General features: G+C 33.1%; 1 protein-coding gene across 1 annotated transcript in view; it reads right to left on the bottom strand.

The window, feature by feature from the left end:
* Positions 1 to 23,890, bottom strand: part of LOC142326569 (uncharacterized) — a 427,256-nt gene that overhangs the window by 78,586 nt on the left and 324,780 nt on the right. Inside the window, exon 4 of the mRNA XM_075369149.1 lies at positions 22,576 to 22,856. Coding sequence (XP_075225264.1) covers positions 22,576 to 22,856 — 281 coding nt within the window. The remainder of the gene's footprint in view (positions 1 to 22,575; positions 22,857 to 23,890) is intronic.

Genomic DNA, 23,890 nt, shown 5'->3' on the forward strand with positions numbered 1-23,890 from the left:
AATATTTCGGTCATCTGATTTCATCTACTTTTTTCTTTTTTTACTTTGTTGTACAACGTAAAGGAAGAATAGTGATCGCGAAATATTTCGGTCATCTGATTTCATCTACTTTTTTCTTTTTTTACTTTGTTGTACAACGTAATGGAAGTATTGTGATCGCGAAACATTTCGGTCATCAGATTTCATCTACTTTTTTCTTTTTTTTACGTCCTTGTACAAATAAAGGAAGTATGGTGTTCGCGAAACATTTCGGTCATCAGGTTACATCTACTTTTTTCTTTTTTTTACGTCCTTGTACAACGTAAAGGAAGTATAGTGATCGCGAAACATTTCGGTCATCAGATTTCATCTACTTTTTTCTTTTTTTTACGTCCTTGTACAAAGTAAAGGAAGTATTGTGATCGCGAAACATATCGGTCACCAGATTTCATCTACTTTTTTTTTACTTCCTTGTACAAAGTTAATGGAAATATGGTCATCGCGAAATATTTCGGTCATCAGATTTCATCTACTGTTTTCTTTTTTTACTTTGTTGTACAACGTAAAGGAAGTATTGTGATCGCGAAACATTTCGGTCATCAGATTACATCTACTTTTTTATTTTTTTTACGTCCTTGTACAAAGTAAAGAAGTATTGTGATCGCGAAATATTTCGGTCATCAGATTTGATCTACTTTTTTCTTATTTTTACTTCCTTGTACAAAGTAAAGGAAGTATTTTGATCGCGAAACATTTTGGTCATCAGATTTCATCTACGTTTTTCTTTTTTTTACTTTCGTGTACAATGTAAAGGAAGTATTGTGATCGCAAAACATATAGGTCACCAGATTTCATCTACTTTTTTTTTGCTTCCTTGTACAAAGTTAATGGAAGTATTTTGATCGCGAAACATTTCGGTCACCTGATTTCATCTACTTTTTTCTTTTTTTATTTTGTTGTACAACGTAAAGGAAGAATAGTGATCGCGAAACATTTCGGTCATCTGATTTCATCTACTTTTTTCTTTTTTTACTTTGTTGTACAACGTAAAGGAAGTATTTTGATCGCGAAACATTTCGGTCATTAGATTTCATCTACTTTTTTCTTTTTTTTACTTTCGTGTACAATGTAAAGGAAGTATTGTGATCGCGAAACATTTCGGTCATCTGATTTCATCTACTTTTTCCTTTTTTTACTTTGTTGTACAACGTAAAGGAAGAATAGTGATCGCGAAATATTTCGGTCATCAGATTTCATCTACTTTTTTCTTTTTTTACTTTGTTGTACAACGTAAAGGAAGAATAGTGATCGCGAAATATTTCGGTCATCTGATTTCATCTGATTTCATCTACTTTTTTCTTTTTTTACTTTGTTGTACAACGTAAAGGAAGAATAGTGATCGCGAAATATTTCGGTCATCTGATTTCATCTACTTTTTTCTTTTTTTACTTTGTTGTACAACGTAATGGAAGTATTGTGATCGCGAATCATTTCGGTCATCAGATTTCATCTACTTTTTTCTTTTTTTTACGTCCTTGTACAAATAAAGGAAGTATGGTGTTCGCGAAACATTTCGGTCATCTTATTTCATCTACTTTTTTCTTTTTTTACTTTGTTGTACAACGTAAAGGAAGAATAGTGATCGCGAAATATTTCGATCATCAGATTTCATCTTCTTTTTTCTTTTTTTACTTTGTTGTACAACGTAAAGGAAGTATTGTGATCGCGAAACATTTCGGTCATCAGATTTCATCCACTTTTTTCTTTTTTTTACGTCCTTGTACAAAGTAAAGGAAGTATGGTGTTCGCGAAACATTTCGGTCATCTGATTTCATCTACTTTTTTTTTTTACTTTGTTGTACAACGTAAAGGAAGTATAGTGATCGCGAAACATTTCGGTCATCAGATTTCATCTACTTTTTTCTTTTTTTTACGTCCTTGTACAAAGTAAAGGAAGTATTGTGATCGCGAAACATTTCTGTCATCAGATTTCAACTTTTATTCTTCTTATTTTTATTTCCTTGCACAACGTAAAGGAAGTATTCTGATCGCGAAACATTTCGGTCTTCAGATTTCATCTACTTTTTTCTTTTTTTTACGTCCTTGTACAAAGTAAAGGAAGTATTGTGATAGCGAAACATTTCGGTCATCAGATTTCACTTTTTTTTCTTCTTATTTTTACTTCCTTGCACAACATAAAGGAAGTATTGTGATCGCGAAACATTTCGGTCTTCAGGTTTCATCTACTTTTTTATTTTTTTTTACGTCCTTGTACAAAGTAAAGAAGTATTGTGATCGCGAAACATATCGGTCACCAGATTTCATCTACTTTTTTTTTTACTTCCTTGTACAAAGTTAATGGAAGTATGGTGATCGCGAAATATTTCGGTCATCAGATTTCATCTACTTTTTTTTTTTTTTACGTCCTTGTACAAAGTAAAGGAAGTATTGTGATAGCGAAACATTTCGGTCATCAGATTTCACTTTTTTTTCTTCTTATTTTTACTTCCTTGTACAACATAAAGGAAGTATTGTGATCGCGAAACATTTCGGTCTTCAGATTTCATCTACTTTTTTATTTTTTTTTACGTCCTTGTACAAAGTAAAGAAGTATTGTGATCGCGAAACATATCGGTCACCAGATTTCATCTACTTTTTTTTTACTTCCTTCTACAAAGTTAATGGAAGTATGGTGATCGCGAAATATTTCGGTCATCAGATTTCATTTACTTTTTTCTTATTTTTACTTCCTTGTACAAAGTAAAGGAAGTATTTTGTTCGCGAAACATTTCGGTCATCAGATTTCATCTACGTTTTTCTTTTTTTTACTTTCGTGTACAATGTAAAGGAAGTATTGTGATCGCGAAACATTTCGGTAATCAGATTTCATCTACTTTTTTCTTTTTTTTACGTCCTTGTACAAAGTAAAGGAAGTATGGTGTTCGCGAAACATTTCGGTCATCAGATTACATCTACTTTTTTCTTTTTTTTACGTCCTTGTACAACGTAAAGGAAGTATAGTGATCGCGAAACATTTCGGTCATCAGATTTCATCTACTTTTTTCTTTTTTTTACGTCCTTGTACAAAGTAAAGGAAGTATGGTGTTCGCGAAACATTTCGGTCATCAGATTACATCTACTTTTTTCTTTTTTTTACGTCCTTGTACAACGTAAAGGAAGTATAGTGATCGCGAAACATTTCGGTCATCAGATTTCATCTACTTTTTTCTTTTTTTTACGTCCTTGTACAAAGTAAAGGAAGTATTGTGATCGCGAAACATATCGGTCAGCAGATTTCATCTACTTTTTTTTTACTTCCTTGTACAAAGTTAATGGAAGTATGGTCATCGCGAAATATTTCGGTCATCAGATTTCATCTACTGTTTTCTTTTTTTACTTTGTTGTACAACGTAAAGGAAGTATTGTGATCGCGAAACATTTCGGTCATTAGATTACATCTTCTTTTTTCTTTTTTTTACGTCCTTGTACAAAGTAAAGAAGTATTGTGATCGCGAAATATTTCGGTCATCAGATTTGATCTACTTCTTTCTTTTTTTACTTTGTTGTACAACGTAAAGGAAGAATAGTGATCGCGAAATATTTCGGTCATCTGATTTCATCTGATTTCATCTACTTTTTTCTTTTTTTACTTTGTTGTACAACGTAATGGAAGTATTGTGATCGCGAATCATTTCGGTCATCAGATTTCATCTACTTTTTTCTTTTTTTTACGTCCTTGTACAAATAAAGGAAGTATGGTGTTCGCGAAACATTTCGGTCATCTTATTTCATCTACTTTTTTCTTTTTTTACTTTGTTGTACAACGTAAAGGAAGAATAGTGATCGCGAAATATTTCGATCATCAGATTTCATCTTCTTTTTTCTTTTTTTACTTTGTTGTACAACGTAAAGGAAGTATTGTGATCGCGAAACATTTCGGTCATCAGATTTCATCCACTTTTTTCTTTTTTTTACGTCCTTGTACAAAGTAAAGGAAGTATGGTGTTCGCGAAACATTTCGGTCATCTGATTTCATCTACTTTTTTTTTTTACTTTGTTGTACAACGTAAAGGAAGTATAGTGATCGCGAAACATTTCGGTCATCAGATTTCATCTACTTTTTTCTTTTTTTTACGTCCTTGTACAAAGTAAAGGAAGTATTCTGATCGCGAAACATTTCGGTCTTCAGATTTCATCTACTTTTTTCTTTTTTTTACGTCCTTGTACAAAGTAAAGGAAGTATTGTGATAGCGAAACATTTCGGTCATCAGATTTCACTTTTTTTTCTTCTTATTTTTACTTCCTTGCACAACATAAAGGAAGTATTGTGATCGCGAAACATTTCGGTCTTCAGGTTTCATCTACTTTTTTATTTTTTTTTACGTCCTTGTACAAAGTAAAGAAGTATTGTGATCGCGAAACATATCGGTCACCAGATTTCATCTACTTTTTTTTTTACTTCCTTGTACAAAGTTAATGGAAGTATGGTGATCGCGAAATATTTCGGTCATCAGATTTCATCTACTTTTTTCTTTTTTTTACGTCCTTGTACAAAGTAAAGGAAGTATTGTGATAGCGAAACATTTCGGTCATCAGATTTCACTTTTTTTTCTTCTTATTTTTACTTCCTTGTACAACATAAAGGAAGTATTGTGATCGCGAAACATTTCGGTCTTCAGATTTCATCTACTTTTTTATTTTTTTTTACGTCCTTGTACAAAGTAAAGAAGTATTGTGATCGCGAAACATATCGGTCACCAGATTTCATCTACTTTTTTTTTACTTCCTTCTACAAAGTTAATGGAAGTATGGTGATCGCGAAATATTTCGGTCATCAGATTTCATTTACTTTTTTCTTATTTTTACTTCCTTGTACAAAGTAAAGGAAGTATTTTGTTCGCGAAACATTTCGGTCATCAGATTTCATCTACGTTTTTCTTTTTTTTACTTTCGTGTACAATGTAAAGGAAGTATTGTGATCGCGAAACATTTCGGTAATCAGATTTCATCTACTTTTTTCTTTTTTTTACGTCCTTGTACAAAGTAAAGGAAGTATGGTGTTCGCGAAACATTTCGGTCATCAGATTACATCTACTTTTTTCTTTTTTTTACGTCCTTGTACAACGTAAAGGAAGTATAGTGATCGCGAAACATTTCGGTCATCAGATTTCATCTACTTTTTTCTTTTTTTTACGTCCTTGTACAAAGTAAAGGAAGTATGGTGTTCGCGAAACATTTCGGTCATCAGATTACATCTACTTTTTTCTTTTTTTTACGTCCTTGTACAACGTAAAGGAAGTATAGTGATCGCGAAACATTTCGGTCATCAGATTTCATCTACTTTTTTCTTTTTTTTACGTCCTTGTACAAAGTAAAGGAAGTATTGTGATCGCGAAACATATCGGTCAGCAGATTTCATCTACTTTTTTTTTACTTCCTTGTACAAAGTTAATGGAAGTATGGTCATCGCGAAATATTTCGGTCATCAGATTTCATCTACTGTTTTCTTTTTTTACTTTGTTGTACAACGTAAAGGAAGTATTGTGATCGCGAAACATTTCGGTCATTAGATTACATCTTCTTTTTTTTTTTTTTTACGTCCTTGTACAAAGTAAAGAAGTATTGTGATCGCGAAATATTTCGGTCATCAGATTTGATCTACTTCTTTCTTTTTTTACTTTGTTGTACAACGTAAAGGAAGAATAGTGATCGCGAAATATTTCGGTCATCTGATTTCATCTGATTTCATCTACTTTTTTCTTTTTTTACTTTGTTGTACAACGTAAAGGAAGAATAGTGATCGCGAAATATTTCGGTCATCTGATTTCATCTACTTTTTTCTTTTTTTACTTTGTTGTACAACGTAATGGAAGTATTGTGATCGCGAAACATTTCGGTCATCAGATTTCATCTACTTTTTTCTTTTTTTTACGTTCTTGTACAAATAAAGGAAGTATGGTGTTCGCGAAACATTTCGGTCATCTTATTTCATCTACTTTTTTCTTTTTTTACTTTGTTGTACAACGTAAAGGAAGTTTTGTGATCGCGAAAAATTTCGGTCATCAGATTTCATCTACTTTTTTCTTTTTTTTACGTCCTTCTACAAAGTAAAGAAGTATTGTGATCGCGAAACATTTCGGTCACCTGATTTCATCTACTTTTTTCTTTTTTTTTTTGTTGTACAACGTAAAGGAAGAATAGTGATCGCGAAATATTTCGATCATCAGATTTCATCTTCTTTTTTCTTTTTTTAATTTGTTGTACAACGTAAAGGAAGTATTGTGATCGCGAAACATTTCGGTCATCAGATTTCATCCACTTTTTTCTTTTTTTTACGTCCTTGTACAAAGTAAAGGAAGTATGGTGTTCGCGAAACATTTCGGTCATCTGATTTCATCTACTTTTTTTTTTTTACTTTGTTGTACAACGTAAAGGAAGTATAGTGATCGCGAAACATTTCGGTCATCAGATTTCATCTACTTTTTTCTTTTTTTTACGTCCTTGTACAAAGTAAAGGAAGTATTGTGATCGCGAAACATTTCTGTCATCAGATTTCAACTTTTATTCTTCTTATTTTTATTTCCTTGCACAACGTAAAGGAAGTATTCTGATCGCGAAACATTTCGGTCTTCAGATTTCATCTACTTTTTTATTTTTTTTTACGTCCTTGTACAAAGTAAAGAAGTATTGTGATCGCGAAACATATCGGTCACCAGATTTCATCTACTTTTTTTTTACTTCCTTCTACAAAGTTAATGGAAGTATGGTGATCGCGAAATATTTCGGTCATCAGATTTCATTTACTTTTTTCTTATTTTTACTTCCTTGTACAAAGTAAAGGAAGTATTTTGTTCGCGAAACATTTTGGTCATCAGATTTCATCTACGTTTTTCTTTTTTTTACTTTCGTGTACAATGTAAAGGAAGTATTGTGATCGCGAAACATATCGGTCACCAGATATCATCTACTTTTTTTTTACTTCCTTGTACAAAGTTAATGGAAGTATGGTGATCGCGAAATATTTCGGTCATCAGATTCTATCTACTTTTTTCTTATTTTTACTTCCTTGTACAAAGTAAAGGAAGTATTTTGTTCGCGAAACATTTCGGTCATCAGATTTCATCTACGTTTTTCTTTTTTTTACTTTCGTGTACAATGTAAAGGAAGTATTGTGATCGCGAAACATTTCGGTCATCAGATTTCATCTACTTTTTTCTTTTTTTTACGTCCTTGTACAAAGTAAAGGAAGTATGGTGTTCGCGAAACATTTCGGTCATCAGATTACATCTACTTTTTTCTTTTTTTTACGTCCTTGTACAACGTAAAGGAAGTATAGTGATCGCGAAACATTTCGGTCATCAGATTTCATCTACTTTTTTCTTTTTTTTACGTCCTTGTACAAAGTAAAGGAAGTATGGTGTTCGCGAAACATTTCGGTCATCAGATTACATCTACTTTTTTCTTTTTTTTACGTCCTTGTACAACGTAAAGGAAGTATAGTGATCGCGAAACATTTCGGTCATCAGATTTCATCTACTTTTTTCTTTTTTTTACGTCCTTGTACAAAGTAAAGGAAGTATTGTGATCGCGAAACATATCGGTCACCAGATTTCATCTACTTTTTTTTTACTTCCTTGTACAAAGTTAATGGAAGTATGGTCATCGCGAAATATTTCGGTCATCAGATTTCATCTACTGTTTTCTTTTTTTACTTTGTTGTACAACGTAAAGGAAGTATTGTGATCGCGAAACATTTCGGTCATCAGATTACATCTACTTTTTTCTTTTTTTTACGTCCTTGTACAAAGTAAAGAAGTATTGTGATCGCGAAATATTTCGGTCATCAGATTTGATCTACTTCTTTCTTTTTTTACTTTGTTGTACAACGTAAAGGAAGAATAGTGATCGCGAAATATTTCGGTCATCTGATTTCATCTGATTTCATCTACTTTTTTCTTTTTTTACTTTGTTGTACAACGTAAAGGAAGAATAGTGATCGCGAAATATTTCGGTCATCTGATTTCATCTACTTTTTTCTTTTTTTACTTTGTTGTACAACGTAATGGAAGTATTGTGATCGCGAAACATTTCGGTCATCAGATTTCATCTACTTTTTTCTTTTTTTTACGTCCTTGTACAAATAAAGGAAGTATGGTGTTCGCGAAACATTTCGGTCATCTTATTTCATCTAGTTTTTTCTTTTTTTACTTTGTTGTACAACGTAAAGGAAGTTTTGTGATCGCGAAAAATTTCGGTCATCAGATTTCATCTACTTTTTTCTTTTTTTTACGTCCTTCTACAAAGTAAAGAAGTATTGTGATCGCGAAACATTTCGGTCACCTGATTTCATCTACTTTTTTCTTTTTTTTTTTGTTGTACAACGTAAAGGAAGAATAGTGATCGCGAAATATTTCGATCATCAGATTTCATCTTCTTTTTTCTTTTTTTAATTTGTTGTACAACGTAAAGGAAGTATTGTGATCGCGAAACATTTCGGTCATCAGATTTCATCCACTTTTTTCTTTTTTTTACGTCCTTGTACAAAGTAAAGGAAGTATGGTGTTCGCGAAACATTTCGGTCATCTGATTTCATCTACTTTTTTTTTTTTACTTTGTTGTAGAACGTAAAGGAAGTATAGTGATCGCGAAACATTTCGGTCATCAGATTTCATCTACTTTTTTCTTTTTTTTACGTCCTTGTACAAAGTAAAGGAAGTATTGTGATCGCGAAACATTTCTGTCATCAGATTTCAACTTTTATTCTTCTTATTTTTATTTCCTTGCACAACGTAAAGGAAGTATTCTGATCGCGAAACATTTCGGTCTTCAGATTTCATCTACTTTTTTATTTTTTTTTACGTCCTTGTACAAAGTAAAGAAGTATTGTGATCGCGAAACATATCGGTCACCAGATTTCATCTACTTTTTTTTTACTTCCTTCTACAAAGTTAATGGAAGTATGGTGATCGCGAAATATTTCGGTCATCAGATTTCATTTACTTTTTTCTTATTTTTACTTCCTTGTACAAAGTAAAGGAAGTATTTTGTTCGCGAAACATTTTGGTCATCAGATTTCATCTACGTTTTTCTTTTTTTTACTTTCGTGTACAATGTAAAGGAAGTATTGTGATCGCGAAACATATCGGTCACCAGATATCATCTACTTTTTTTTTACTTCCTTGTACAAAGTTAATGGAAGTATGGTGATCGCGAAATATTTCGGTCATCAGATTCTATCTACTTTTTTCTTATTTTTACTTCCTTGTACAAAGTAAAGGAAGTATTTTGATCGCGAAACATTTCGGTCATCAGATTTCATCTACTTTTTTCTTATTTTTACTTCCTTGTACAAATTAAAGAAGTATTTTGATCGCGAAACATTTCGGTCACCTGATTTTATCTACTTTTTTCTTTTTTTACTTTGTTGTACAACGTAAAGGAAGAATAGTGATCGCGAAACATTTCGGTCATCTGATTTCATCTACTTTTTTCTTTTTTTACTTTGTTGTACAACGTAAAGGAAGTATTGTGATCGCGAAACATTTCGGTCATTAGATTTCATCTACTTTTTTCTTTTTTTTACGTCCTTGTACAAAGTAAAGGAAGTATTGTGATCGCGAAACATTTCGGTCATCTGATTTCATCTACTTTTTCCTTTTTTTACATTGTTGTACAACGTAAAGGAAGAATAGTGATCGCGAAATATTTCGGTCATCAGATTTCATCTACTTTTTTCTTTTTTTACTTTGTTGTACAACGTAAAGGAAGAATAGTGATCGCGAAACATTTCGGTCATCTTATTTCATCTACTTTTTTCTTTTTTTACTTTGTTGTACAACGTAAAGGAAGTATTGTGAGCGCGAAACATTTCGGTCATCAGATTACATCTACTTTTTTCTTTTTTTTACGTCCTTGTACAAAGTAAAGGAAGTATGGTGTTCGCGAAACATTTCGGTCATCAGATTACATCTACTTTTTTCTTTTTTTTACGTCCTTGTACAACGTAAAGGAAGTATAGTGATCGCGAAACATTTCGGTCATCAGATTTCATCTACTTTTTTCTTTTTTTTACGTCCTTGTACAAAGTAAAGGAAGTATAGTGATCGCGAAACATTTCGGTCATCAGATTTCATCTACTTTTTTCTTTTTTTTACGTCCTTGTACAACGTAAAGGAAGTATTGTGATCGCGAAACATTTCGGTCATCAGATTACATCTACTTTTTTCTTTTTTTTACGTCCTTGTACAAAGTAAAGAAGTATTGTGATCGCGAAATATTTCGGTCATCAGATTTGATCTACTTCTTTCTTTTTTTACTTTGTTGTACAACGTAAAGGAAGAATAGTGATCGCGAAATATTTCGGTCATCTGATTTCATCTGATTTCATCTACTTTTTTCTTTTTTTACTTTGTTGTACAACGTAAAGGAAGAATAGTGATCGCGAAATATTTCGGTCATCAGATTTCATCTACTTTTTTCTTTTTTTACTTTGTTGTACAACGTAAAGGAAGAATAGTGATCGCGAAATATTTCGGTCATCTGATTTCATCTACTTTTTTCTTTTTTTACTTTGTTGTACAACGTAAAGGAAGAATAGTGATCGCGAAATATTTCGGTCATCTGATTTCATCTACTTTTTTCTTTTTTTACTTTGTTGTACAACGTAAAGGAAGTTTTGTGATCGCGAAACATTTCGGTCATCAGATTACATCTACTTTTTTCTTTTTTTTACGTCCTTGTACAACGTAAAGGAAGTATAGTGATCGCGAAACATTTCGGTCATCAGATTTCATCTACTTTTTTCTTTTTTTTACGTCCTTGTACAAAGTAAAGGAAGTATTGTGATCGCGAAACATATCGGTCACCAGATTTCATCTACTTTTTTTTTACTTCCTTGTACAAAGTTAATGGAAGTATGGTCATCGCGAAATATTTCGGTCATCAGATTTCATCTACTTTTTTCTTTTTTTACTTTGTTGTACAACGTAAAGGAAGTATTGTGATCGCGAAACATTTCGGTCATCAGATTACATCTACTTTTTTCTTTTTTTTACGTCCTTGTACAAAGTAAAGGAAGTATGGTGTGTGCGAAACATTTCGGTCATCAGATTACATCTACTTTTTTCTTTTTTTTACGTCCTTGTACAAAGTAATGAAGTATTGTGATCGCGAAATATTTCGGTCATCAGATTTGATCTACTTTTTTCTTATTTTTACTTCCTTGTACAAAGTAAAGGAAGTATTTTGATCGCGAAACATTTCGGTCATCAGATTTCATCTACGTTTTTCTTTTTTTTACTTTCGTGTACAATGTAAAGGAAGTATTGTGATCGCGAAACATATCGGTCACCAGATTTCATCTACTTTTTTTTTGCTTCATTGTACAAAGTTAATGGAAGTATGGTGATCGCGAAATATTTCGGTCATCAGATTCCATCTACTTTTTTCTTATTTTTACTTCCTTGTACAAAGTAAAGGAAGTATTTTGATCGCGAAACATTTCGGTCATCAGATTTCATCTACGTTTTTCTTTTTTTTACTTTCGTGTACAATGTAAAGGAAGTATTGTGATCGCGAAACATTTCGGTCACCAGATTTCATCTACTTTTTTTTTACTTCCTTGTACAAAGTTAATGGAAGTATGGTGATCGCGAAATATTTCGGTCATCAGATTTCATCTACTCTTTTATTTTTTTTACTTTCGTGTACAAAGTAAAGAAGTATTGTGATCGCGAAACATATCTGTCATTAGATTTCATCTCCTTTTTTCTCTTTTTTACGTCGTTGTACAAAGTTAAGGAAGTATGGTGATTCCGAAACATTTCGGTTTTCTTATTTCAACGGAAATTTCCATTTTGACCATCCCTGAATCAATTTTCACTAGTTTCGCCGTGAAGTCTAACTTAATAACGATTAGCCGTAGTATGTTAAAGTTTTGGATTTATTATTGTCGTATCATCTAGTTTTGCATCTCCGTTTTTGATTTTAATCGAAATTGAAATTAAAATTTTAATTAATGAGATATTTGGATCTTAATGTGAAGTCACATCGGTTCGAATCTGACTTTATCTGCTTTTAGTTTTTTTTACTTTTCTTTTTTTAATGTAATTATATTAATTCTATAATTATTAACCCGTGATTGTAAGAAAGTTTTACAATAAATAATAATACAAATATAATAAAAAACAATGAAAAATATTATTAGTTAAATAAAATTTAATGTATTTTTAAAAATGCTTAATTGTAATTTAATAGGCATTACGTATGAGTCTATGAATAGATTTCGTGAAAGATCTGGTTATTTAATTTTAATTTTAAATTACAATCGAATTGTTTTTGTGTTTTATAGTTTAGTTTCTGTTAAATTTTATTTAATTATTCAGGGATTTCTGTTTAATTTTGTCTTCATTAAAGTTAACTACAGAGCGTCTGAAAAATAGACCCTCACAAGAAAAACATATACACCGAGGCATGTATGCTCGATCTTTAATAAATTGCAAAACATTTCTTCTTTTAGTTCATTACTCCTGTGATATTATCGGACAATATTCTCCCATGTCGGAATCGATCATCATTTCGTTTATTTCTTTTTTGTTGTCGATCATTTAATCGCTCTTTGATTTCATATAATTCTTCTGATCTGAATTAGCGTACACGTTCTCTAGTTTTCAAATTTTCTCTATTTATATCCATCATCCACTCTTAATCTTTTTATTCTTCCGTTGTTCTTAACATTTTCTTCCCCTCATTTTTTTGAGATATATTTCTTCATGATTTTTTTTTTCCTGTATGATTGTTTCTTTTTCATTTTTGATTATTCACCAAATAATCCAATAATAAAAACTGAATATTTTACACCTTAAAATTGAAATTAACATTTTTAACCGGTATACAGGATTTCACTAAACATAATAGATTAATTATTATTATACTTAACGCCTAGTATTATTATATAGGAAGGAAAGTATATCGTATTCTTTGTCGATGTTTTGCTATCCTTAAGCAGTAATATATATATTTTTCTTTATCTTTGGGTGCTAATTAAATACCTTTAAAAAGAACACGACTATTATGTTGTTTTACTTTAAAATCTCTTACCTTGTTGTCTGTTATAGTACTTATCTTCTGGTCTTTTTACCGTTATCGGGTTAAGTGAAAAGTTAGTTAACTTGGAGGTTAGCTAACGAAACTATTTGTTGTTTGTTTTCATAAAATTTTCCCATTACTTCGTGTTTTTTTCCCGGTTTCTTTATCCAAACTTCTTCATTCTGTCCTTCACTACTTTAGTTTACTACATTGTCTGAGTTAATCTATTTATCTAATGGGATTATCGGTTTCTGATCGTAAATACTTGATTATAATAAACAACATAATTACTAAATTGCGTATAGATATAAGAGATACATTAATTATTTACATCTGATTACGTTGCAATTATACAGCGTTAGCTGTAAATTAATCGAGTAAAGGTTGTTCAATTTAGAGTAATTTACATATTATTTATATGTTATTAATTTTAATTAATTAACTGTAGTTATTTTTATATATAGCTTTTTAAAATCGTTTTACTTATTTTAAAATTTTAAAGCTTATTTCTAATAAAATTGTTTTTCTTTATTGCCGATCAATTTTTTTTATTAAACGTACTCCTGCTTCCATTTTTATAGATATAAAACAGTGTTTAAAAAATATCAGGATAAACTTTTGGAAATAATTATTCTATCTCTCACACTGAACAAAAAAGTATCTACTGATTATGGTTGTAAAAAAAAATGTTCTTCGTATTTCCATCTGTCCTATCTACATGTCTATAAAAATAAACATGTATACAAACAAAGGAATTGGTGAGTATATATATATATAAGATAAGTCAATTATTATCCGCAATGTAGTTATAAATTGTATTGCAATACAAATAGGAAACTTACATGTACATCATTTTTCAACATAGTCCCCTTGCATTTCAACGCACTTGGTCCATCGTTGCACAAGCTTCCTGATGCCCTCATTAAAGAAGGTTTTGGGTTGAGCGGAATGCACCGCTTCTTTCACTGTTTCGTCCGAGGTAAATCGACGGCCCTTTAATCCCTCTTTGAGTAGACCAAATAATCGGTAGTCAGAAGGGACAAGATCAGGACTATACGGAGGACGAGCCGGTACCTCAAGGTTGAATTTCTGGACAGTTTTAGCAGTGTGGCAGCAGTATGTGGACGGGCATTGTCGTGCAACAACACAACACCTTTCGACAGCAGTCCTCGGCGTTTGCTTCGAATTGCAGGCTTCAGCTTGGCAGTAAGTAGCTCACTGTAACACGCACTGTTTACTGTCGTGCCCCTTTCCACATAATGTTCCATTACTGGGCCTTGTGAGTTCCAAAACACAGTTAGAATCAGTTTTCCTGCTGACGGTTGGGTCGTGAACTTTTTTTGGCAGGGTGAATTTGGACGTTTCCATTTCATATTCTGTCGTTTACTCTCCGGCTCGTAATTATGGATCCGTGTTTCGTCACCGGTGATGTAACTGTCTAAGAAGATGTCCCTTTCGTTACCGTAGCGATCCAAATGTTTTTGGTAGATGTCCAAGCGCGTTTGTTTATGCGACTGTGTGAGTTGTTTTGGGACCCGTCTTGCACAGACTTTATGAAACCCAAGTCTGTTGTGAATGATTTCGTAAGCAGAACCGTGATTAATTTTCAGACGATGTGCCACTCCATCGATAGTTACTCGTCTGTCTAAGAAAACCATGTCACGTCAGGTGCACGCTCAATGTTTTCCTCATTTGTGGCGGTAAACGGTCGTCCGGCTCCTTCGACGTGCGTAACACTTGTGCGACCGTTTTTGAATTTTTCAATCCGTTCGTAGACACTCCGTTGCGGCAACATACTGTTCCAGTACTGTACCAGAAGTCTTCGATGAATTTCGACACTGATACATCTTCCGACCGCAAAAAAACCGATCACTGATTGTTGCTCTTCTTTGGTGCAAACAAAAAGCGGAGCAGCCATGTTTAACCGCAGGACAGCGGTAATGGAACTAGCCTAGCAGCATCAAACCTGCTGTCCGTACAGGTTTGATGCTAACAACAAACCGTGCGTGCGTCATCTTCGCAACACAAACATAAATTGCGTCATCTACCAAGATAAACAAAAATAAAACTAAATTGCGGATAATAATTGATTTACCCTCCTATATATATATATTTGCAAAATAATAAAGTGAGTTTAAAACAGTCATAATTTTGGAACAATTCTTAGAGATACGTGCAGCCTATTGAAGGAGTCACGTCCGGGACGATTCCTGAAGAATTAGGCGTTTCATAAAAAAGGTTCTAAAAAAATGGCTGCACTTTATTGATTATAAATTTATCCAAAGGTTAAAATTGAATGATCTGGATTCGGTTCAGGTATTCTGGATAAGTTTGATCGCGATTGGAAGTTTTAAAACAAATTTATTTTCTGTGTTAAAGTTGCGTATCATCTTTTGGGATCAGTATATCGGCATAATATTTTAATATAGGGGAAACCTCCATATGTCGTAATCCAATCTGACAACCTAATAGTTAATGTATGGTCTATTAAATATGTTGATCATTTTTCTGAAAATAAAACCGGGAGAAATTCATTCTCTAGTTAGATGGAGCTCCTCCATATTTTGCTACCGTATTTGTGCGGGATTACCTAAAGTAAATATTTCGTAGCGATAAATCAGACGAGAAGGTTGGATAGTCTGACCTTCGTCGTCTCAAGATCTTACTCTTATGGATTTTTACTCGGGGGGGTTATGTGAAGACAAAAAAGTTGTCTTGTCTAAATAAAAAATCTTTTAAAAGAACCGACCGGTAAATTTGCTTCGTTTATCATACCTAATGTTCTCTGTCGTGTGTGGCAAGAAGTTGAATATTGTCTTAATATGTGCAGGACAACTAAAGCAGTGTATGTCGAAATCCACTGAAAAGATAAGATTTTTGGAGAAATTATCTTTATTTTTACGTATACTTCATGTTTCTTCTGTCATATTTTCTGTTCCATCGCTTAAAATTCAATACTTAATAGATAACCGGACTCCGTAGCGCGAGCGGTTGCGTCTCCGCCTTTCACCCGGAGGTCCTGTGTCGAATCCCGGTCAGGCATGGCATTTTTTACACGCTAAAAATTTCCATTCGAGCTAAATGATCGTAGCAATCGATCGATGTCCGGACATCTCTTTAAAAAAAAACTTAATAGACGAGTTGAATTGACTTGAAGGAGGGAAAGCCCAACCGCAAAAAAAATCCTCTACATTTCTTTTCCGTTTTATTCTGGCTGAACCCCTGACAGTTGCCGATGGATGATAATGAAATTAATTATTTTTAGCGTGTGAAAAATTCTATGCCTTACGGGTTCTGAAACCGAGAAGTTCCGGATGGTAGACAGAGAAGCTACCGACCACTGCAACACGAAGATCGGCAAAATCCAGACTTATTTTCATTTTCTACGAAATCATTAAACAATATACCAAAAGTAAAATATTTATTTTTTTATTTTCCAAAATTGTGGTCTTTTAAAACTCTCTTGTAATAGTCGTACACTATTTAAGGATTTAACAGGAAGGACAACATCGGACTTAATATCTTATAGCAAATATTTAGAAAATTAATATTCGATCTGCTCTATCTGTGCTGCACGTTGCTTCATTGTAAAAGCCATTAATCAAAATAATTTTTGATATAACAGATGGTTTGATATTGGTTTGATATATGGTTTGATATAACAGAAGATTTGATATAACAGATGTTCTGTCCAAAAAATAACAGATAATAATAATATTTCATCTCACTTAAACGATTTTTTTATTAAAATATACAGAGAGCTTTTAAACTAAGGAAATGGCTTCGTATTTCAAAATTGGGGGATACTACACTGAGGGACGTAAAAACAAGCGCGGATCTACATAATTACAAAATTACTATTTTATGATTATGAAATTTGTGTCCGCCATTTGGTTAGCTGGCATTTCTCCCGCCACCACCCCATTCGGTCGCCCTAGAGCATAGACCAAATGTTCCGTGCCAAAAAACGGCTACTGTGCCTCAAAACAGATTTGCGACCTCGTTATTCCTAATGCTCCTAGTGAGCTCCAATCTTGCGTGAGCGATTAAGCTGGGTGCCGTACAGCACCCGCTTATGTGTCCCTACCGCTCACTTGACAAATTAAAACTAGATCGGGGAGGGGCACCCCTTGTTACAAATTAAAACTAAAAAAGTTACAAGTTAAAAAGACGGCAATTTAAGCCGCCACGCCTCGGTCGCTGTCAGCCAGCTAGTGCCTGTCCACCATTTAAAGCGCTTGGAGCTTTTACTGGCTGGTGGCCAGCCATTATTTCGGATAAGGACTTCCCACAGCTCCGCTAAAGGAATCAATAAATCCCATTTAAATTTAAAATCTAACGATGACGGTTGAACATCGCAACCTCATCGAGGAACCCCCACACGGTCCGACAATGCGGCTCTCGCCACATCGACTCGCCGTTTATGAGCGGCCAGTTTTCCCCCTGACCTCTAAGTTCCAGGGTGGCCCGGTCTCTGCCCCCCCCCCCCCCCAAGAGCAGGGCAGTCGAACAAAAGATGTTCGTTCGACTGGACCTCCCCGCAGACACACAACTCATCAGCCGCTAGGCGAAACCTAAACAGATATTGCATCAAATTCACGTGGTTGGTGAGCACTTGGGCACCCGACGCCCTTAAAAATGAATTCGAGGCATACCATCCCCCCAGATCCTGTATAGATAAATCTATACAGGGATCTTCCCTTATTCGTGGTGTGCCATTTATGCTGCCATGCATCCATCGCGAGGCTCCATAGCCTCTTCCGCAGGCGGGAAATGGGCAACTGAACGAAATTTGGACCCGGTGCATTGTGATAGTCGTTCCGCTCCGGTTCTAGCACGGCTCGAAACCGCATCCCAAATACCTCGGTTTCCCGACCTCTTCGCAACTTCCACATGGCTGCTCGAACTTTCACCACTAAATCGATTGGGAGAGCCTTTCCCAATACGGTGGTAGCCTCGTAGGAGGTTGTTTTAAAAACACCAGTGCATACTATCATGACTCTGCGCTGGGCACTCCTTAAATTTTGAAGAAGTGCTCTATTTCTATCCAACCTATGCGCCCCGACTGGCGCCGCGTATGCGATCATACTCTCGAAGACACCTCGGTACACCAAGTACATTTGGCGACCCGACAGCCCGTAGTCTTTCCGAGCAATCCTTCTAAGTTTGTGCATCACAGAGACAACGTCCGCCGCAACTTGCTTAATGTGGTTGCTAAAAAGCAATTTATCATCAAACAAAACACCTAGGTACTTATGAACCCTTACTCGGCTGATTACACAGCCTTTATATTTAATGTGGGGGTTTCGACCGGTTGATAATTTGTCTGCACACTTCAGAAGCATAAACTTCGTCTTGGGCACAGAAATCTTTAAATTTTGCATGTCCATCCAGCCCTCGGCGGTTGACAAAGCCGCCTGCGCTCTACTTTCTAGCTGCGGTCGTGAATTAACACGAACTAATAGGAGACAGTCATCGGCGAAAGCCTGGGCCGTGACCCCTTCTGGGAATGTCAACCCCAGAAATCCATCAAACACCAGGTTCCACACAGGGGATCGAGAACGGAACCCTGCGGGCTTCCCCTGGTGTTGTGTCCGCCATATTTAATGAAACATTTAAAAAAAAAAAAGAATGGTGGACATGTGATACATGATTTTAATGTAAAAATGATGTTTCTCGATAACGCATTCGTTTTCGAGTTTTAAGTAATCAAAAATGAAAAAAACAAAAAAATCGCGGTGGTAATAGAATGCGGTAAAACGCCCTGTAGTAACTTTATTATTTCCTATTGCCTTCTAAATTACATCCAATAACAGTTAATGTTGGAATTAATGGCTTGAACGCTAATAATAACAGTCTTCACTATAATAAATAACAATAATAATGCACAATAACTGATAATTTGGAACTCTGCTACAAATTAAACGGATAGGTCGACTGATATTATTTAATTAATAGTAAAAATGTTTTTTAAAATATGCTTTCCTTAATAAAAAAATAAGAAAACAAAAAAAAAATTTGTATTACTTTTTAAAAACTTGTTTCTGTATGAATGCCGAAATAGCTTGGGGTGCGCTGTAATTATGAAGTGGTTATATATGAGAGCACGCCCCACGCTTTTTTTTAGTCATGCATAAATAGAATATTCTTTTAAAAAAGTAATTTTTTTTAATACAAAATTATTTCTACTTTATATTATGAATTTTTTTAAATTTATTTTATTTTTTATTTCTAAGAAAAGCACGTTTTTAAATCTTTTTTTTATTTTCTAATTTTTAGTCATAATTAAGTGAAATTATCAAATTTTCCAAGCGAGCTTCGCAGTCTTGAAGATGTCTGTTGCACGATATTGCGATTCGCGCCGGCGTCGAAATGCCAATCGAACTTCACGCTGTTATGGTGTTTCGGTAGCTCTCAGGTTATTAATATCCATTCTTGCTCGTATTGCTTCTTTACCTTTATTTGCTTTCTTTTCTCGAATTTTTGTCGCGCTTTCTATATTCACCTCTTTCGCTGCCGAGTCGCTGTCTTTTTCTTCAACGTTGTAGAATTTTGTTTGTTTCCTTTCTTACATGCCGGCCGAGATTCGGTGTCTTTCGACTCTTCTTCTTTTAAAATAATTTCTGAGGAATTATATTATTCCATTTTTATTTGCTCCGCAGAACTGAGTCGTTTGATATGAACAAATAAAATTCTTTGAAGTTATAAAATATCTCTCCGTAAAGTGTTAATTTTATCACTAAGTATTTAAACTGACAAGTAAATCTTTACTTTTAATTTTATTAATATTTTAGTAAACAACAAAAAAACATTTTATTCCTATTACAAACAGGAGACGTAGTTTCCATTGTTATAAATGATACCGGTAATTTATAACTAGATGAAATGATTAGCGAACATAAATTTTAGAAGGTATTAACCTTCTAAAAAAATTTACATTAGTTATTTTTTTTTTTTTTGTCTTCAGTCATTTGACTGGTTTGATGCAGCTCTCCAAGATTCCCTATCTAGTGCTAGTCGTTTCATTTCAGTATACCCTCTACATCCTACATCCCCAACAATTTGTTTTACATACTCCAAACGTGGCCTGCCTACACAATTTTTCCCTTCTACCTGTCCTTCCAATATTAAAGCGACTATTCCAGGATGCCTTAGTATGTGGCCTATAAATCTGTCTCTTCTTTTAACTATATTTTTCCAAATCCTTCTTTCTTCATCTATTTGCCGCATTACCTCTTCGTTTGTCACTTTATCCACCCGTCTGATTTTTAACATTCTCCTATAGCACCACATTTCAAAAGCTTCTAATCTTTTCTTCTCAGATACTCCGATCGTCCAAGTTTCACTTCCATATAAAGCGACACTCCAAACATACACTTTCAAAAATCTTTTCCTGACATTTAAATTCATTTTTGACGTAAACAAATTATATTTCTTACTGAAGGCTCGTTTCGCTTGTGCTATTCGGCATTTTATATCGCTCCTGCTTCGTCCATCTTTAGTAATTTTACTTCCCAAATAACAAAATTCTTCTACCTCCGTAATCTTTTCTCCTCCTATTTTCACATTCAGTGGTCCATCTTTGTTATTTCTACTACATTTCATTACTTTTGTTTTGTTCTTGTTTATTTTCATGCGATAGTTTTTGCGTAGGACCTCATCTATGCCGTTCATTGTTTCTTCTAAATCCTTTTTACTCTCGGCTAGAATTACTATATCATCAGCAAATCGTAGCATCTTTATCTTTTCACCTTGTACTGTTACTCCGAATCTAAATTGTTCTTTAACATCATTAACTGCTAGTTCCATGTAAAGATTAAAAAGTAACGGCGATAGGGAACATCCTTGTCGGACTCCCTTTCTTATTAGGGCTTCTTTCTTATGTTCTTCAATTGTTATTGTTGCTGTTTGGTTCCTGTACATGTTAGCAATTGTTCTTCTATCTCTGTATTTGAACCCTAATTTTTTTAAAATGCTGAACATTTTATTCCAGTCTACGTTATCGAAAGCCTTTTCTAGGTCTATAAACGCCAAGTATGTCGGTTTGTTTTTCTTTAATCTTCCTTCTACTATTAATCTGAGGCCTAAAATTGCTTCCCTTGTCCCTATACTTTTCCTGAAACCAAATCGGTCTTCTCCTAACACTTCTTCCACTCTCCTCTCAATTCTTCTGTATAAAATTCTAGTTAAGATTTTTGATGCATGACTAGTTAAACTAATTGTTCTGTATTCTTCACATTTATCTGCCCCTGCTTTCTTTGGTATCATAACTATAACACTTTTTTTGAAGTCTGACGGAAATTCCCCTTTTTCATAAATATTACACACCAGTTTGTATAATCTATCAATCGCTTCCTCACCTGCACTGCGCAGTAATTCTACAGGTATTCCGTCTATTCCAGCAGCCTTTCTGCCATTTAAATCTTTTAATGCTCTCTTAAATTCAGATCTCAGTATTGTTTCTCCCATTTCATCCTCCTCAACTTCCTCTTCTTCCTCTATAACACCATTTTCTAATTCATTTTCTCCGTATAACTCTTCTATATATTCCACCCATCTATCGACTTTACCTTTCGTATTATATATTGGTGTACCATCTTTGTTTAACACATTATTAGATTTTAATTTATGTACCCCAAAATTTTCCTTAACTTTCCTGTATGCTCCGTCTATTTTACCAATGTTCATTTCTCTTTCCACTTCTGAACACTTTTCTTTAATCCACTCTTCTTTCACCAATTTGCACTTCCTGTTTATAGCATTTCTTAATTGCCGATAGTTCCTTTTACTTTAGTTATGTTATAAAATAATTTAAAAAAATAAAATTGTCTGCAAAAAATAATGGTACTAAAATATTACGAATAATTATATTTTAATTATTAAGTAAAGTAAAGGTAAACTTTTCCATTTTATTTGAAGAATTAAATTATTAAATAATTTATATTTAAAAAAAAGAATAAACATACTTTAATTATTTAAGGCTCAACTTGTTTTTTGTTTTTGTTTTTTTAGTAGTTTTAATAATTTTCTCGTTAGCGAAAAACTATATTTTTCAACTCTACTTTATCCCTTTATTCATAAATTAAATATGCTGTCGATAAAACTTGTTAGATTACTTTAGTTTTATCAGCGGTCTAAGTTTCATTACGGGTATCCTTTTATGGTTTTAACTTTTTCAGATATTCTCGTAAAGCTTTTTTCTTTCGTTTATATCTTTAAATCTATTTTACTGCTGTAGTTCTTTTTGACCGATATTATTTCTCATCTTTTTTTATTTTATTAGAAAAAGAATAATTAATTGTGAAGGGCTTTAGTAATTATTTTGATTAAGAATTTTTAAATTTATTGCCGACTTAAATATTATTCTACGGATACAAAATATTTGGTTGAAAAGGCGAGAATTTGTGAATTAAAAAAAAATAACAAAATTAATGTTTTATAAAAAAAACCGATGGAGGTATTAACTGGTTTGTTAAATTTAATTTTTAATTTATGATAAATAAATATAACTTACCGCACGTTTTATCTGCATTTTATGTGAACTTTCCTGTCTGACCGATATCATTGCATGTTTACACGTCGGTACAGTCTTCTGTCGTAATGTCAAATAGCATGTAACATTTCTCGGGTACATACCCGGATAATTTGGAGATTGTAGTCTACATCTTTTTCTATAACATTCATAAAAATTTCTACTGCAGTATGTACCCGGTACAACTTCACCTCTTTCAAAAGGAGCAGCTACGCTTCCAAATCTTACAATAGCTTCATCTTCACCTACAAATTTGTACCTAAAACACAAAAAAATAAATTAATTTAAATATAAATGCGATTTATAATGATTTATTAATGAAGCAATTTATAATTTTAAACAGATTATTCTTTTTATAGAAACAAAAAAAAAAAAGAAAGAAAAAACAGCTGATAAAAACAATTTTATTAGAAATAAGTTGTATAATACCATAAATAATTTTTCTATTCGTACCTAAAAGGAATCAAAAAATAAAGTACAAGTTATTGGATTGAAATTTTATCCTAAAACTGAATTTAAGTCACAAATACTCAAATACAAATAAAGAACTACATTGTGACCCAAATAAATTGGAAAAAAAAATAAAAATAAAATTCGTTTACAAAACAGTTTTCTTAAAATTTAAATTAGATGGCTATCTAGATTGTTAAAGTGCAAATATTCAGCAAACAAAATTACATAGATTAATAAGTGAATAATAATTACGAACAAAAAGATTTTTTACAGAGTTTATACTATAAAAAAGCCGGCAATGAGTTGCATAACTTCACCGGCGAAAGTTTTTTTAATTCATTCGATCGAATATAATTTAAATGGAGCGAAGTGGTAGCGTCTTGACCTTTCATCCGGAGGTCCTGGGTTCGAATCCCGGTCAGGCATTTTTCACACGTTTAACATACGCTACAAAATTTCCATCTCATATTTCCATACACAAGCTTCGAAGCTTATATGATGAATTATTAATGAATAAAAAAATAAATTGAAGCCAAGATGCTCAACAAAATAGAGCGATAAAAACTTTTAATAGTATGTTAGTATTGCAGTTTCGAAAATATGCATTCGAATTTTTGAAAATTTGGGTTCATGCATCAGGGGGCTTTTGTTAATGATAAAAATTCATTAAAAATTGATTTTAAATTAATTAAAATTTAAACAAAAAAAAAATTTTCGATTTAAAAAAAAATTTGGTTGTTTCCTATCCGGCGAAGAATATTATTTTAGTGGAGTATTAACTTATTTTAGTGACTTCATCGCTAACGAATTTTGAGCATTAAAAATTTTGATTTGCGAAAA

This window comes from Lycorma delicatula, chromosome 6, assembly GCF_047948215.1.
Source record: "Lycorma delicatula isolate Av1 chromosome 6, ASM4794821v1, whole genome shotgun sequence".
Lineage (NCBI taxonomy): Eukaryota > Metazoa > Arthropoda > Insecta > Hemiptera > Fulgoridae > Lycorma > Lycorma delicatula.